We start from the raw sequence: 13,897 nt of genomic DNA on the forward strand, positions 1-13,897 counted from the left end.
TAAGCTGAAAAATATTTCTTCAATTCACGTCCGAAATTGGTGTGAGAGATGTTAGAATTTTGGTACGGTGCTGATAGTAAAGTTAATCTAACTAGAGACATCGTTTAGATGAAGCTAGAGCTACTTCATATATATAAGGTTAATTTAGTTTTCATTATCGGTGAAGCTACTCTTATTCTGAAAAGTTAATCTAACTGATAATGATAAGTTTATGGTTATGGTTTTTTTTTTTTTTTTTTTTGAATCGGCCCGAGAGACAATTCATCACAAGCCATAATAGGCCGTTACATACCCTTCTGCTGCCATTTAAGGACATAGGCAGACAAGAAGATAGTGGTGGTACCCACAGTGGTACATAGGAATAGACCTACTCATTTTACAATCAAATTAGTAGAGATAGCGGGGGTCCTCCTTTGGTACTACTCCAGAGATGCTAGAGGTACATAGAGTGCACATAACGTGCATTAGCTTCCTAAAAGGAAATTATTGTAAAAGACAATACTAAAACATAAATAATGGACTAGGGCCAAAAAACCCTAACCCAAAACTAAAAACCCAAATAGGGCAGCCGGCAAAGGAGATCCACGCAGGGCCCAACAAACTGATCCGGCCCAGTCCACCTGTCCATCCCATCCCCGCCGTACGACACAGTTAGGCAGATCTCCGTCCACCGTCTGCCGCCACGACCCGAGTCGCCTCGATCCGCACCGCCACAATCTCTCACCGTGCACGACCCAAACCACCACGGCCTCGCCACCACGACCGACGCTAGCACGGAGAAAATCAAGATCACAGATCTTAGCACCACACACCACCGACGAGAAAAACCTGTGGCGTCGTCGATCCAAAAACCCGCCTCAAGGATCGATCTCCCTCCCTGGTTGCACGACCACCACCTCCCTCTAGCCCAGTCGATACCAGCCGCCAAGCCCAGCTCTGCATCCCTTCGACAGAGACCCACATGCAATAGAATACCCGTCCGGCAGCATATCCCAAGACGTCAGCACAGCCCGGAGGCCAGCCCAGACGCTCGGGTGCCACCGGACGAGCACGAACTCGCAGTCAGAAAAAGCCGACCTTTAGGGTTTAGAGAGAAGTCGAGAGGTTTAGAGAGAGTGCCCTTCCAACATGATTTAGAACTTGAGATCATATGCACCTAATTATGGTTATGGCTTTTTATGAAAAGCTAAGGTTAATCTAACTGCCAATAAAAACTAAGGGTCCTTGACCCAAAGCCCCAAAATGAGCAAAAGTTATCTCACTTACCCTAGTAACATATTTTTATTCCCCTTTACCCAATTTAAATTAAATTGACATTTTTGCCCTCAGTCTAATTAAAAAACTACATCAAGCCATGCATCTGTCTCTCTCTCTCTCTCCACCACAATCCCGTCCCATCTCTCTCTCTCTCTCCAGTAACTGCCGGCGATGCACTCTCTCTCTGATGAAAGAGCTCGCCGGAAAGTTGACGTGTACGTCGAGGACCAACCCACCGGTGCTGTGCATCTCTGACGTCTATGCACTCCCCGATCTTCACCTCCGACGCGGCGTAGACTTCTTGCCCAGATTCCGGCATCCGCTCCACTCCGCCGTCTCCGCTGCGCATCACGGCGTTCGATCCACTCCGCCGTAGCTCCGGTGCTCAACGCAGGCCGGTGGCAGAGGAGAATGGAGAAATATGATTCGTTGCCCAAATCAATTTCTCTCTTTCGTTTTTTTTTTTCATTTTTGTTTGGTAAAATGGGTCAGGAGGCCCCAAAGGAAAGAAAAATGAAAAAAAAAAAAAAAAAAACCTATTGGGGCAATAGACGTCTGTTGAAGCGTCTATTGGGGGGCAATAGACGATTTGAATTGATGTAATCTTCTCATTTTTTTTATTTAATCAAAGTTTATTTGTCTAAATTTAAAGAGATTGGTTCCCATTCCGGCGACTGAAAGTTCTGTTGGGGGGCAATAGACGTCTATTGGGGGGCAATACACAGTTGATAAACGTCTATTGCCCCCCAACAGAACTTTCAATAAACGTCTATTGGGTAATAAACCTTTCCGGGCTCCGGCGAAGTCCCTTATGGTTTCTCTCTCTTCCATTTTCTCTCTAAGTAACAAAGGTGAGGGTAAAATGGTATTAAAAAATAAATAAAAACAAAAAAAAAATATTAATGGGGTATGGGTGGTTCTAGTTAGACCTCCCTATTTGCTATTTAGACCTCTTATAATTTTTGTAAAATTTTATTTCCTATTTTACACACTAAAAAAATAAGAAGAAGAGAAAAAATTTCCTATTCATCACAAACCCAACTATTTGATCTTCCTCGCAATGAGACCTTAAAAAACAACAAGAATTGGTCTTTGGGTATGGATCCGGGAAGCCAAACCTCCCTTTTGAGCAGCAAAATGAGCAAAGAGTTCATCAAATCATGCTTTCATATTCCATATTTTCTTCTTGCACCTAACAAATTCTCTATTTCATTCCAATTTAGAAAAGATCATCACATCATCATCAAAACTGCACCTCCCTCCAAAAACGTTCAATCTTTGCCTCATTAAACATTATTGATGCATCAAAAAACCAAAATAAAGACCAATTCTTTGTGCGAAGCAATCCAATTTTGGTACCTCTCGCTTTTCTCAAACCCAGGAAGTACAAAGCTCATTAAACCCAATTCAATATCATGTTTTCCTCCGATTATCGTTTCAACTTATATAAAATTATAAATATGGATTTGGCAAGCCTTTAATTTGAACCTCAACCCAACCACATACTTAGCTGATAAGTCCCAATTCAATCGCAAAATCAAGAACAGGTAGTCAATGATTATGGAAGCCATTATTGTTTATATAGAGCTTGGGTGGAAAAAGAATGAAAAAATAAAACTTGTTGATCAATCTCCATGACCTTATATTAAAAGAATAGAGAACCTTTGGTGGGTTGAACAAATGAAAGAAAGAGGATTTGACTCTGTTGAGGAGAACATAAAAGAGGCAGTTTTTATTAATTTTTTTTTTTAACTTATAGAAGGGGTAAAATAGGAAAAAAGAATTTACAAAAATTAGAAGAGGTCTGAATAGAACCTCCCATGGGGTATTAGGGAAGACCTCCTTAGAGTGTGTTTGGCTCTAATTTTGTTGCAGCTGGTCAACAGTCTCTTTTCTGCGCGGGCGTGCCAGCACCGTTCGGGTGCGGTCGTCGGGGGTGTCCCTTGACCTGACTTCTATCAAGCGATTGTAGACGAGGAGAGCACCAACCTCGTCGTGGGATTCTTTGTGCCTCGTGGTGAGGACTTTGCTGAAGTTTCTTCTTGTTCACAAGTCGATACTCAATATTGCAGATTGAGCAGAGCGAAATCACCGGGAAGTATTGAGATCTTGCTAAAGCGTGACTTTAGCTTGGCTGGGTTGCTAGGGCGTTACCCTTGCTTGGCTGGTTCTGTAACCGTTGTGGTCGTGGCACTACCGTCGGCTCCCGAGGAGACTAGGACCGAATCACGTTGACAGAGGGTTTGGTGGCACTGAAAGTCGGCTTCTGAGAAGACTAGGACTAGGAGTGTGATCACCGATAAGAGAAAGAGAAGGAGAGGAGTTGCTCTTAGAGAGGTTGCTCTAGAGAGAACTTAGATCATCTTAGAGATGTTGTTGAATTGTGTTGTTGTCTTGTTTGGTCGCGGCACTACCGTCGGCTCCCGAGGAGACTAGGACCGAAGTACGTTGACAGAGGGTTTGGTGGCACTGAAAGTCGGCTTCTGAGAAGACTAGGACTAGAAGTGTGATCACCGATAAGAGAAAGAGAAGGAGAGGAGTTGCTCTTAGAGAGGTTGCTCTAGAGAGAACTTAGATCATCTTAGAGATGTTGTTGAATTGTGTTCTTGTCTTGTTTGGTCGCGGCACTACCGTCGGCTCCCGAGGAGACTAGGACCGAAGTACGTTGACAGAGGGTTTGGTGGCACTGAAAGTCGGCTTCTGAGAAGACTAGGACTAGGAGTGTAATCACCGATAAGAGAAAGAGAAGGAGAGGAGTTGCTCTTAGAGAGGTTGCTCTAGAGAGAACTTAGATCATCTTAGAGATGTTGTTGAATTGTGTTCTTGTTCTTCTACTTGTTGTACCCTCTATATATAGGCTACCAAGCAACACTATTTGGCCTTAAACAACTCATAATGGGTTAGGTTTTAGCACTTAAACATTAATGGAATGTTAGGTTTAAGCACTTAAAATACTAATGGAATGTTAGGTTTAAGCACTTACTGCTCCAATTTTGCTGCAGCTATATCTCCACCAAGAACTCAAAATGGGCCTTCGACTTCTTCATATCAAATGATACACAATGAGTGTAGATCATTGTGACAAATTTTCAGAGCTTTCTTCCATGTGGTTGGGCCGGAAATTCTGCTGGACGTCTTACAGGTCCAGTTTTCCAGTTTTGCTTCTGTAGAAAATTGGACTGATTGTTTGAAGGCCTTCCACTCAAAACTAGCTCTGGCACTCTTCATAAGAAATGATTCTTGGGCTGTCTAGAATGGATCTGCAGAGTTTCAGCTCATTTCGAGTTCATTTGGTCAGTCTGCCACCCCTCCTTCCTTGTTTAGCTCGGTTTCTCCTAGCCGAAGTAGGAAAATGTGCTAAAGTTGACTTTTCATGCTTCCATAGTAGGCTTTATTTAGCCTCTAAATATATATTTCGAACTTGTCGACAATATATAGCTTGAGCCACTGACTTTGGCTCAATTTCTCCAAGACGTGCATTGTCAGGCAAAAATGCTCATTTTGGGTCCAAACATTGCCCCCCAGACCTCGAAGTCAAAGGTCTTCGTCTTGACTGAAGAGGTCTTGAATCAGCACTGCTCTTATAATGTTGTTGCTCCAAAAGCCACTTTTATTGGCTTGATTGAAATTACTTGACCGATTCCATATTAGGCATATTAAATGCCTCTTGTATATGTGCCCAGGCCAAAACCAATGCCCTCTAAGTATATCAAAAAGTTCAAGCCACTGTTTAGGCAAGAACACAACTTTTGCATCCTCCGCGACACACAAATTTGAAACTCTTTTTGTATTTTTTTTTATTTATAAATGACGAAAATAAAAGTAAAAAACTGAAAACTGACAGGAAATTAAAAACAAAGAAAGAAGTTAGCAGCACTATGTTTAGCTAACCTCCAGAAGGCCACGGGGGAGGCCATCTATGCTTCACTCCAAGCTCAGATGCGTAAAAATTTATAGCATGAAAACCCCCCTTGTGAGAGCTTGAAGGAAGGCAACAAAGATACTTCGCGTGCCAAAATTGGAAGAAATTTAGCTCGTAGGAGGAGTAATCTTGCCCCCCAAGTATCTTTGTTGGCATAGAATTAGCCACAGAATGGCCATTATAGACGACCACTTGTTGGTTTGAATTCTCATGATCAAGAGCCTCAAAAACGACAATTTGGTCGCCTAGATCATATTTAATCACCGCTTGGCTATTAGAATTTTTAAGAAATTCATTTTGGTGATCAACAGAATGAACATGAGCTCCATCTTGCCCCCCAAGAATCTGATCAGTAGCCACATATATGGCTGGGTCAGTGGAGAATTCAGATATTTGTTCAGAGACAACTTTATTGTCAGAAGAACAATCTTGTGGATCATCTTCTCCAAAAGCAACCTCTGTGTAAGGCTGTGATTCTCCAGTGAGGCGTTTAGGTTTATCGCCATCTGTAGGCAATTCAACCTCAGAAACCACCTCTTCGCGAGCAGATTCTTGACTTTTCAATTCTCCTTGCTGTGAACCGACTTGGGTAGCCAAGATGGAACCCTCCTTGCGCAAGGTTGTGAACTCAGATGTTATGTTTGCGGCAGGTTAGGCAGTCTGTTTGTCTCTGCTCGAGAAAAGCTTTTGTGACTGCTCTTTAGCTTTCTGAGCATTCTGATTCATTCGCTGCTCCAACTCGATAATTCGTTGTTCCCTTTTCGCGATTGAAGCTGCCAGATGCTTCCCATAATTTTCACCATGCACTGTAAGGATGCGAAGCCTCTCATCCAGGCTAGCATCTGGTGGAATGATGAGTGGTTCGAACTCGTCATCAATGTCAATATTGCCAATGGTGGCAACATTGGCCATCTTGTCACTTTAGGAATTTCTTTTGGTAAAGATTTTCCCCTGGCATTCCAATGATGGCGAACACAAAAAGACTCTAGTGTTGTCCCACCGGGCGTGCCAAAATGTTTGTTTTGAAGCCCGGTGGTTGAATGTGCTTCAAGAGAAAAACTTCAGATGTAGTCCCACTGGGCGTGCCAAAATGTTTGTTTTGAAGCCCGGTGGTTGAATGTGCTTCAAGAGAAAAAACTCTGATGTTGTCCCACTGGGCATGCCAAAATGTTTGGCTCCAATTTTGTTGCAGCTGGTCAACAGTCTCTTTTCTGCGCGGGCGTGCCAGCACCGTTCGGGTGCGGTCGTCGGGGGTATCCCTTGACCTGACTTCTATCAAGCGATTGTAGACGAGGAGAGCACCAACCTCGTCGTGGGATTCTTTGTGCCTCGTGGTGAGGACTTTGCTGAAGTTTCTTCTTGTTCACAAGTCGATACTCAATATTGCAGATTGAGCAGAGCGAAATCACCGGGAAGTATTGAGATCTTGTTAAAGCGTGACTTTAGCTTGGCTGGGTTGCTAGGGCGTTACCCTTGCTTGGCTGGTTCTGTAACCGTTGTGGTCGCGGCACTACCGTCGGCTCCCGAGGAGATTAGGACCGAAGTACGTTGACAGAGGGTTTGGTGGCACTGAGAGTCGGCTTCTGAGAAGACTAGGACTAGGAGTGTGATCACCGGTAAGAGAAAGAGAAGGAGAGGAGTTGCTCTTAGAGAGGTTGCTCTAGAGAGAACTTAGATCATCTTAGAGATGTTGTTGAATTGTGTTGTTGTCTTCTTTTGGTCGCGGCACTACCGTCGGCTCCCGAGGAGACTAGGACTGAAGTACGTTGACAGAGGGTTTGGTGGCACTGAAAGTCGGCTTCTGAGAAGACTAGGACTAGGAGTGTGATCACCGATAAGAGAAAGAGAAGGAGAGGAGTTGCTCTTAGAGAGGTTGCTCTAGAGAGAACTTAGATCATCTTAGAGATGTTGTTGAATTGTGTTCTTGTTCTTCTACTTGTTGTACCCTCTATATATAGGCTACCAAGCAACACTATTTGGCCTTAAACAACTCATAATGGGTTAGGTTTTAGCACTTAAACATTAATGGAATGTTAGGTTTAAGCACTTAAAACACTAATGGAATGTTAGGTTTAAGCACTTACTGCTCCAATTTTGCTGCAGCTATATCTCCACCAAGAACTCAAAATGGGCCTTCGACTTCTTCATATCAAATGATCCACAATGAGTGTAGATCATTGTGTCAAATTTTCAGAGCTTTCTTCCATGTGGTTGGGCCGGAAATGCTGCTGGACCTCTTACAGGTCCAGTTTTCCAGTTTTGCTTCTGCAGAAAATTGGACTGATTGTTTGAAGGCCTTCCACTCAAAACTAGCTCTGGCACTCTTCATAAGAAATGATTCTTGGGCTGTCTAGAATGGATCTGCAGAGTTTCAGCTCATTTCGAGTTCATTTGGTCAGTCTGCCACCCCTCCTTCCTTGTTTAGCTCGGTTTCTCCTAGCCGAAGTAGGAAAATGTGCTAAAGTTGACTTTTCATGCTTCCATAGTAGGCTTTATTTAGCCTCTAAATATATATTTCGAACTTGTCGACAATATATAGCTTGAGCCACTGACTTTGGCTCAATTTCTCCAAGACGTGCCTTGTCAGGCAAAAATGCTCATTTTGGGTCCAAACAGAGTGTTTTGGGTAAGAGGAAATTAAAAAAACTTAATGGGGTAAGTGGGAAAAAAATCTCTAGAAATGGAGTAAATGGACAAAAACCCAAAAACTAAACTAAAGATATAAATAAACCTACAGCCTTTGAAAGGCATTCTCAAGTAATGTTTATAGACGTATTTGATGATGACTACGAGTCTAGGGCAAAAGCCATAAAGCTTTCAACCCATAGACCGTAAACTACTCTAGTTCTACAGTTCTACTCTTTGAATGATTCATAGCTAGTTACGGTTATGACTCGGTCAGAAAGTTAAACATCTAGAACCAAAAAAAAATTCAGTAGAGTTCTAGCTACAAAAAGCCAAGTAGCCAACAATTGATTGACTTCATTCTAAGGAAAAAAAAAAAAGTTTTGCCAATAAAATTTCATAGATAATAGTCTTTTTTTTTCAACAAGTACTTCGTCCCCAACAGTCTAAAAGAGAAAAAAACAAAAAAAAACAGAAAAAAAAAAAAAAACAAACGTTGGTCACAGTCTCAAAAATCATGAAATGCACTCTGAAAATTACTCCTTCGTAGTTGAATTTATTTGAATAAACAGCTATGCACTTGAATTATATTCCCCTACCATGTAAATACTAGAGTGCAATAATAACACCGGCCACTTCTCTGTGTTGTCCCCTCCAGGACATATATAGAGAGCTGTTAGATTCCAATCTATCACAGATGAAAATAGTCCCTGAGATGATGTGTGCATAAAGGCGCACGCCCCTCGCACTTGCATGATTGAACATGACATTGTTGAATCTTAGTTGGAAGTATCTCCCTTCTTTTTTTTTTACAGAAGTATCTCCCTTCTGGCCTTCTCAAAGTAGGAGAAAGGGAAAAGGAGAACAGAAAAAAACACTATTTCAGATAAAAAAATAAATAAAAAAAAACTGAGAAAACCATTGTAGTGTAAAACCTTGTACTGCTAACACACTACTGCTTATCCACGTGAGGGCTCTGTAAAACTTTTTTTTGAAAATTGGCTCTGTAAAACTTTGGCTCCACAAAGAAAGTGACACAAACAGTTCTATCTATCAGCATCAACTCTAGGGTTTTCTTTACCCCACCACACCTGCATAAACCAAACCCAGTTCGCAGAAGGGTCTCCTCCTTTCTTCTTCATATTTGCCAGAACTTGGTTTGGGTGACAAAGCTTGGCAGACACAGTGATGAGGCTTCCACTGGTTATTCATGGATGGAAACATGAAAAATGGATGGTGGTTGTGACAAGTGACTGTGTTAGAAGAACACATTTATGGCATTTGGGAAGGGAATGCGTGTGAGGTTTTTGGATTTTACTTGTTTGAACTGTTTCCCAAAATTGAAACTAGGATTTGATTCTTCTCCCATTAATGGTTGGTCACGTTTATGAGGGGCCTTAACTTAATGTGTTCATGTGGTTTCACAAAAATTCACTGCCATCAAGGATATGTACGTACATATACATAGGAAATATATTTGTTAAATATGGTCATGTAAATTGTGTTTTTAAACTAAGACGTATCTTTTTTTTAAACTAAGACGTATCTTAGAATTAGGACGTTAAGTAATAATCTAACAAGTTATACTATCAAATTATAAATCGAAACCGCACATGTACCTAATCGATGATTCAACATTATATAGAAGAAGACAGTGATGACTAACCCTAGTAATGTATGGGGTGGGGGTAAGTAATTGAGCAGTTGTGCTTTAGAGAAAGACGGGAGGACCCTACGTCGGATTTTAGGTTTGAATATATGTTGAAGTTGTTGCAAGACATTAACACTCATGAGCAAGATCATATGGTTATCTGATTCAAATTCAAAATTGAATGGGGTAAGTAGGTCATCTTGAGAGGGACAACAAATTAGAAAGCAGTAATTGTGTACGAAAAATACTGTTTAAGAAACAGTGAAGAGTTTGCAATATGTAAAGGGAACATGGGATCCAGCTCTATAACAATGTTCATGTGTCCTTGATAATCTGTCCTCTCTGGTGGTCTTGTTTCATCAAGCTCCACAAGGCATTGTCCTCACATACCCCACCATTGTGGTTTCTTTTTCACTGTTTGATTTTGTTTTTAAGCTTAGAGAGAGAGAGTTAAAGAGTTCATTCCACCTCGATAACTTACCATATCATACCCAGCAAATTGATATGTTGTTTTTTACTGTGGTTTTCACAAGATGAATGTTGCACAAAGTATTGCATATGGTGGATTGACAATCAATATAATGAAGTTGCGACATTTTTAAAAGGGAATGAAATTCACATTCTTCATTTTAGTGATTTTACAATCCACACTCTATATTTCATTTTTAGTATCTTAACGTCACATGTTTATGATCCACACTACAAAAATGACAAAACTTAAGATATTAAAAAAAGAAACACGGAATGTGAATTGTAAAATGAGAAGTGTGGATTTCACTCCATTTTTAAAATTTTTGGAACATCATTTAACACAATAATGTGATATAATCAACTCTTGAAATATCAATTTTCTGTCATCTCACACATGCAACCACAACTCGGCCTGTGGAAAACAGAGAGGGAACCATGATTCAAAAGAAAATTGGGCTAAATTCAATTTCAAAACTAAACAACAATGTAAATAGGGAAATTTCATAATCAAACATTGAAATTGCAAATTTGATTTGGGTAAAATTGACGTTTCAGATTGATTTTTCTGTCTTCCAAATTAAAGAAAACCATCTCTCTGGTCCCAACTCCCAGCAACCATATGGCCTCACACTATATATTAAACCTTTAATAGAATCGATGAGTCTTGTGATATACAAGATGCAATCTTAGGACATCAACACATGTTCCCCAGAAAAGAGTGTCAGGTGATGCTGTCTCTTTCATGCAAATAGAAACGTCTCAATTTAGTGTCATAATCAAGAGCACCAAATTTCCATGGAAATATTTGCAGAACCATACAACAGGGTCTTTTAGCATTTCATGCAAAAATTTAAACCAGAGGCTCAAATTTAACTCCATCAATTTCAGATCCAAATGCAACCCAAAAATTACCTTCTTGATATAAAGCTTTCAACCACAACATGATCAGCTTTATGACTAGAGCACATGGCTTGATTGTGAACAAATGATGCTCAGATCCAAATGCATTTACACTAGACCCCATGATCTACAGAAACTAGGGCCTCTGCTAAAAATGGAAACTTGCATAGCAGAAAAAAAACCTTACAGTTCTTCTAAACTTGGCACCTGCTCATACCACATTCAGAGTCTCAGAACCCATGAGATTCTTATTTCTACTAGACAATCTACATATTTAAAATTTCTACAGAGACCAGGCAACATAATCATTAAGAAACTAGGCTAGAGTACAAATATATACTGTGAGATTAAGAATATTATACTAGAAACAATATCCGATGCAATCCCAAAACACATAAAGCAGGTGTAAGGAGAACGAACGGTTTAGAGAGCCCAGATGAAGCTTGAGAATTCTTCAATGGAAGGATAGCAGAACCATTGATATTGGTTCCACAAACATTAACTCCAATCTTCAAAATATGTGCTTCAGAGGGACTCAAGCAGAGACCAGGGTTTCCACTAAGATCCAAGTTCCTTCCCAACCTACTCAAGAAACTTGGATTGAAAGGCACAACACCACCCAACATGTTCCTACTAAGATTCAAGTGGTATATGTGTGAGAGACTGCCAAAACCAACCGGAATTTCACCGGTTAGACGGTTGTTCTGCAATGACAAAGTGCTCAAGTTCTTGAGCTGTGAAAAGCTTTCTGGTATAGTACCTGAGTACCCAGAATCAGCAAGCCTGAGTTCTTGAAGTTTCACCAACTTACCAAGCTCCAATGGCAGAGTTATGTTCATTGGATTACCATCTAAAATTAAATACTGCAAGCTTTGCAGTTTCTCCAAACCTTTTGGGAATTGTCCATGCAATTTGTTGTTGCTCAAAGCCAGGAAATTCAACAAACTGAGCTGATGAATTCCCTCAGGAATGCCCCCACTGAGCAAATTTGAGCTGAAGTCAACTTTCTGAAGCAACACCAGTTCCCCAATTGTGTTTGGGATTGACCCAGTGAGCATATTGTAGCTCAAATCAAGGCCTTGAAGGTTTCTGAGACTGCCTAGTTGGACTGGGATAGTGCCTGTCAGCATACTGTAGCTCAAATCAAGGTGTACTAAGCTGCTCAAGCTGAAAATCTCTGGTGGGATTTTTCCGGTGAGGCGGTTTTGAGACAATGTAAGGATTTCAAGGGACTTGAGTGATGAAATCTGAGGTGGGATTGGACCAACTAGTGCCGGATTCGATCGGAGACTGAGCTGTTGAAGTGAAGAAGCATTGGAGGCTCTTGAAACAGAGAAACTGGTCTTAGTGTGAGTGAAGCAGTTGAAGAAGAACACAGATTGAAGATGTGGAAGAGCAGAGATTTCTGAAGGAAATGTAGCTGTTCTCTTGCAACTTGGATTTGGATGGTTACCAAAGTCAAGCCTTGAGACATGTAGGTGGTTGTCTGCTCCTAGTTTGCACTCGATTCCAGGCCATGTTTGGCCTGGTTGACATGGTTTGGGAAAGGAGACTCTCCAGGTTTGATCAGAGGACATGGACTCCATGATGGTGAAGAGAGTTTCTGCTTCAGATGGAACCATGTTGATGGCGTTGGTGGAATGGTGTGCATTTGAGTTTGAGACAGAAGGAATAGAAGAAGAGAGTGGGAGGATCAGAAGAAGCAGAATTAGAGAGAGGGAGTTTGAGAAGGAACAGTACATTGTGTCAAGGTATGGAGACTTGGTTTGTTGCAGCATTTTTTCTGTGCTGGAATCAGTTTAAGTGTGGGAGATGATTGAGTGCCTCTGTATATGAGTGAGGGAGAGAATGAGAGAGGACTGTGAAAGAAGTGATTGAAGTGATAGGTGGAGTGGTGATAATCAGAAGGGGGGGTCATAGACATTTGAGTGAGAGGTTTGATAATTTGAAAGCTAAGGTAGGGTCAAGAGATTGAGAACTTATTAGGCAGAAAGTTGAGTGTTGGGAAAAATAAGGTGCATGTTTCACTTTTGCAAGCATATTTTTTTCCTTTGGATTTGGAGGGATCAATAGTTCACTACTGTTCAAAATGTTTCTTTTGCGAGCTAAACCATTACAGATTACCAATACTAAGCAACTAAGCATAAAATACCCAGGTGGGCTATCAAGATACTTAATAACTAATAAGTTAATAATACAATATGATGGCCTTAACATCACTCCTAGAACTTGGTTTCAGTACAAAATTTATAGTCAAGTACCATTAGTACATTAAATTCCCCAAGAATACCCTTCATTATGATATAGAATACAGATATGAGTCTTTCCCATTGCAAAGATCAGTACCTACCCATCTTGGAAAAGACCAGAGCAGTTGTAAATTATAGATTACCAAAATACTTGCTTTGTGTTTCAGTACTTTCTATGTCCTCAGTCCTCCCATTATTGATCAATTTTAACTCATTGTGTTTCAGTACTTTCTATATGTCCTCCCATTATTGATAAATTTTGACTCATCACAAAAATATTATAAAAAAAAAAAAAAAATTTACTTTTCCTACCTTGTTTTCCTCCCTGAGCAGATGAAAACGATTAATTTACTTTACTTCCTCCTCTGGTGTACAAAACTCAAAAGTAAATTCAAATGTTTTTGCTCTTTCAATTCTCAAACCTAAAGCATATCACTTTCATATTCACCCTTTGATCATTGGGTGTCATCTGATAATTGGGTTAATGACACTCAGATTGGAGTTACTAGTACATTGTTGGCATTATATCTAGGTCATTCACAATAGTAGCATTGGAATTGTACCCCTCATAAAAACTATGGTGATTCTTGTCCGCACCCAACCTCAAATTCAGGTATTGAATGTTGAGTTTAGTAAACAAAAGCCTTAAACTGTACCCATGATCCTCACAAAAAATCATGACAGAGATATACAAACCAGACATAGCAGCTCAAACCCAACATGAATCGAAATCGTTAATAACTTAATACAATAATTGGTATCTGGATTTTGGCCATAGAAGTTGATACCTAATTTTTATTACCTAAATAATTGAAGAACACA

General features: G+C 40.5%; 1 protein-coding gene across 1 annotated transcript; it reads right to left on the bottom strand.

Moving 5' to 3' along the window:
• Positions 1–10,823: 10,823 nt before the first annotated feature.
• On the bottom strand, positions 10,824–12,753 carry LOC133742838 (receptor like protein 29). The gene has a single exon (XM_062170522.1). It carries the CDS (start codon positions 12,602–12,604, stop codon positions 11,183–11,185), a length of 1,422 nt encoding a protein of 473 aa, XP_062026506.1. The 5' UTR covers positions 12,605–12,753; the 3' UTR covers positions 10,824–11,182.
• Between the last annotated feature and the right edge of the window lie 1,144 nt (positions 12,754–13,897).

The sequence above is a fragment of the Rosa rugosa genome, chromosome 1, assembly GCF_958449725.1.
Source record: "Rosa rugosa chromosome 1, drRosRugo1.1, whole genome shotgun sequence".
In the NCBI taxonomy this organism is placed as follows: Eukaryota; Viridiplantae; Streptophyta; class Magnoliopsida; order Rosales; family Rosaceae; genus Rosa; species Rosa rugosa.

What these genes read in the sequence shown, in the direction of transcription:
- LOC133742838 (XM_062170522.1), bottom strand. Translation starts at nt 12,604, where the DNA reads ATGCTGCAACAAACCAAGTCTCCATACCTTGACACAATGTACTGTTCC.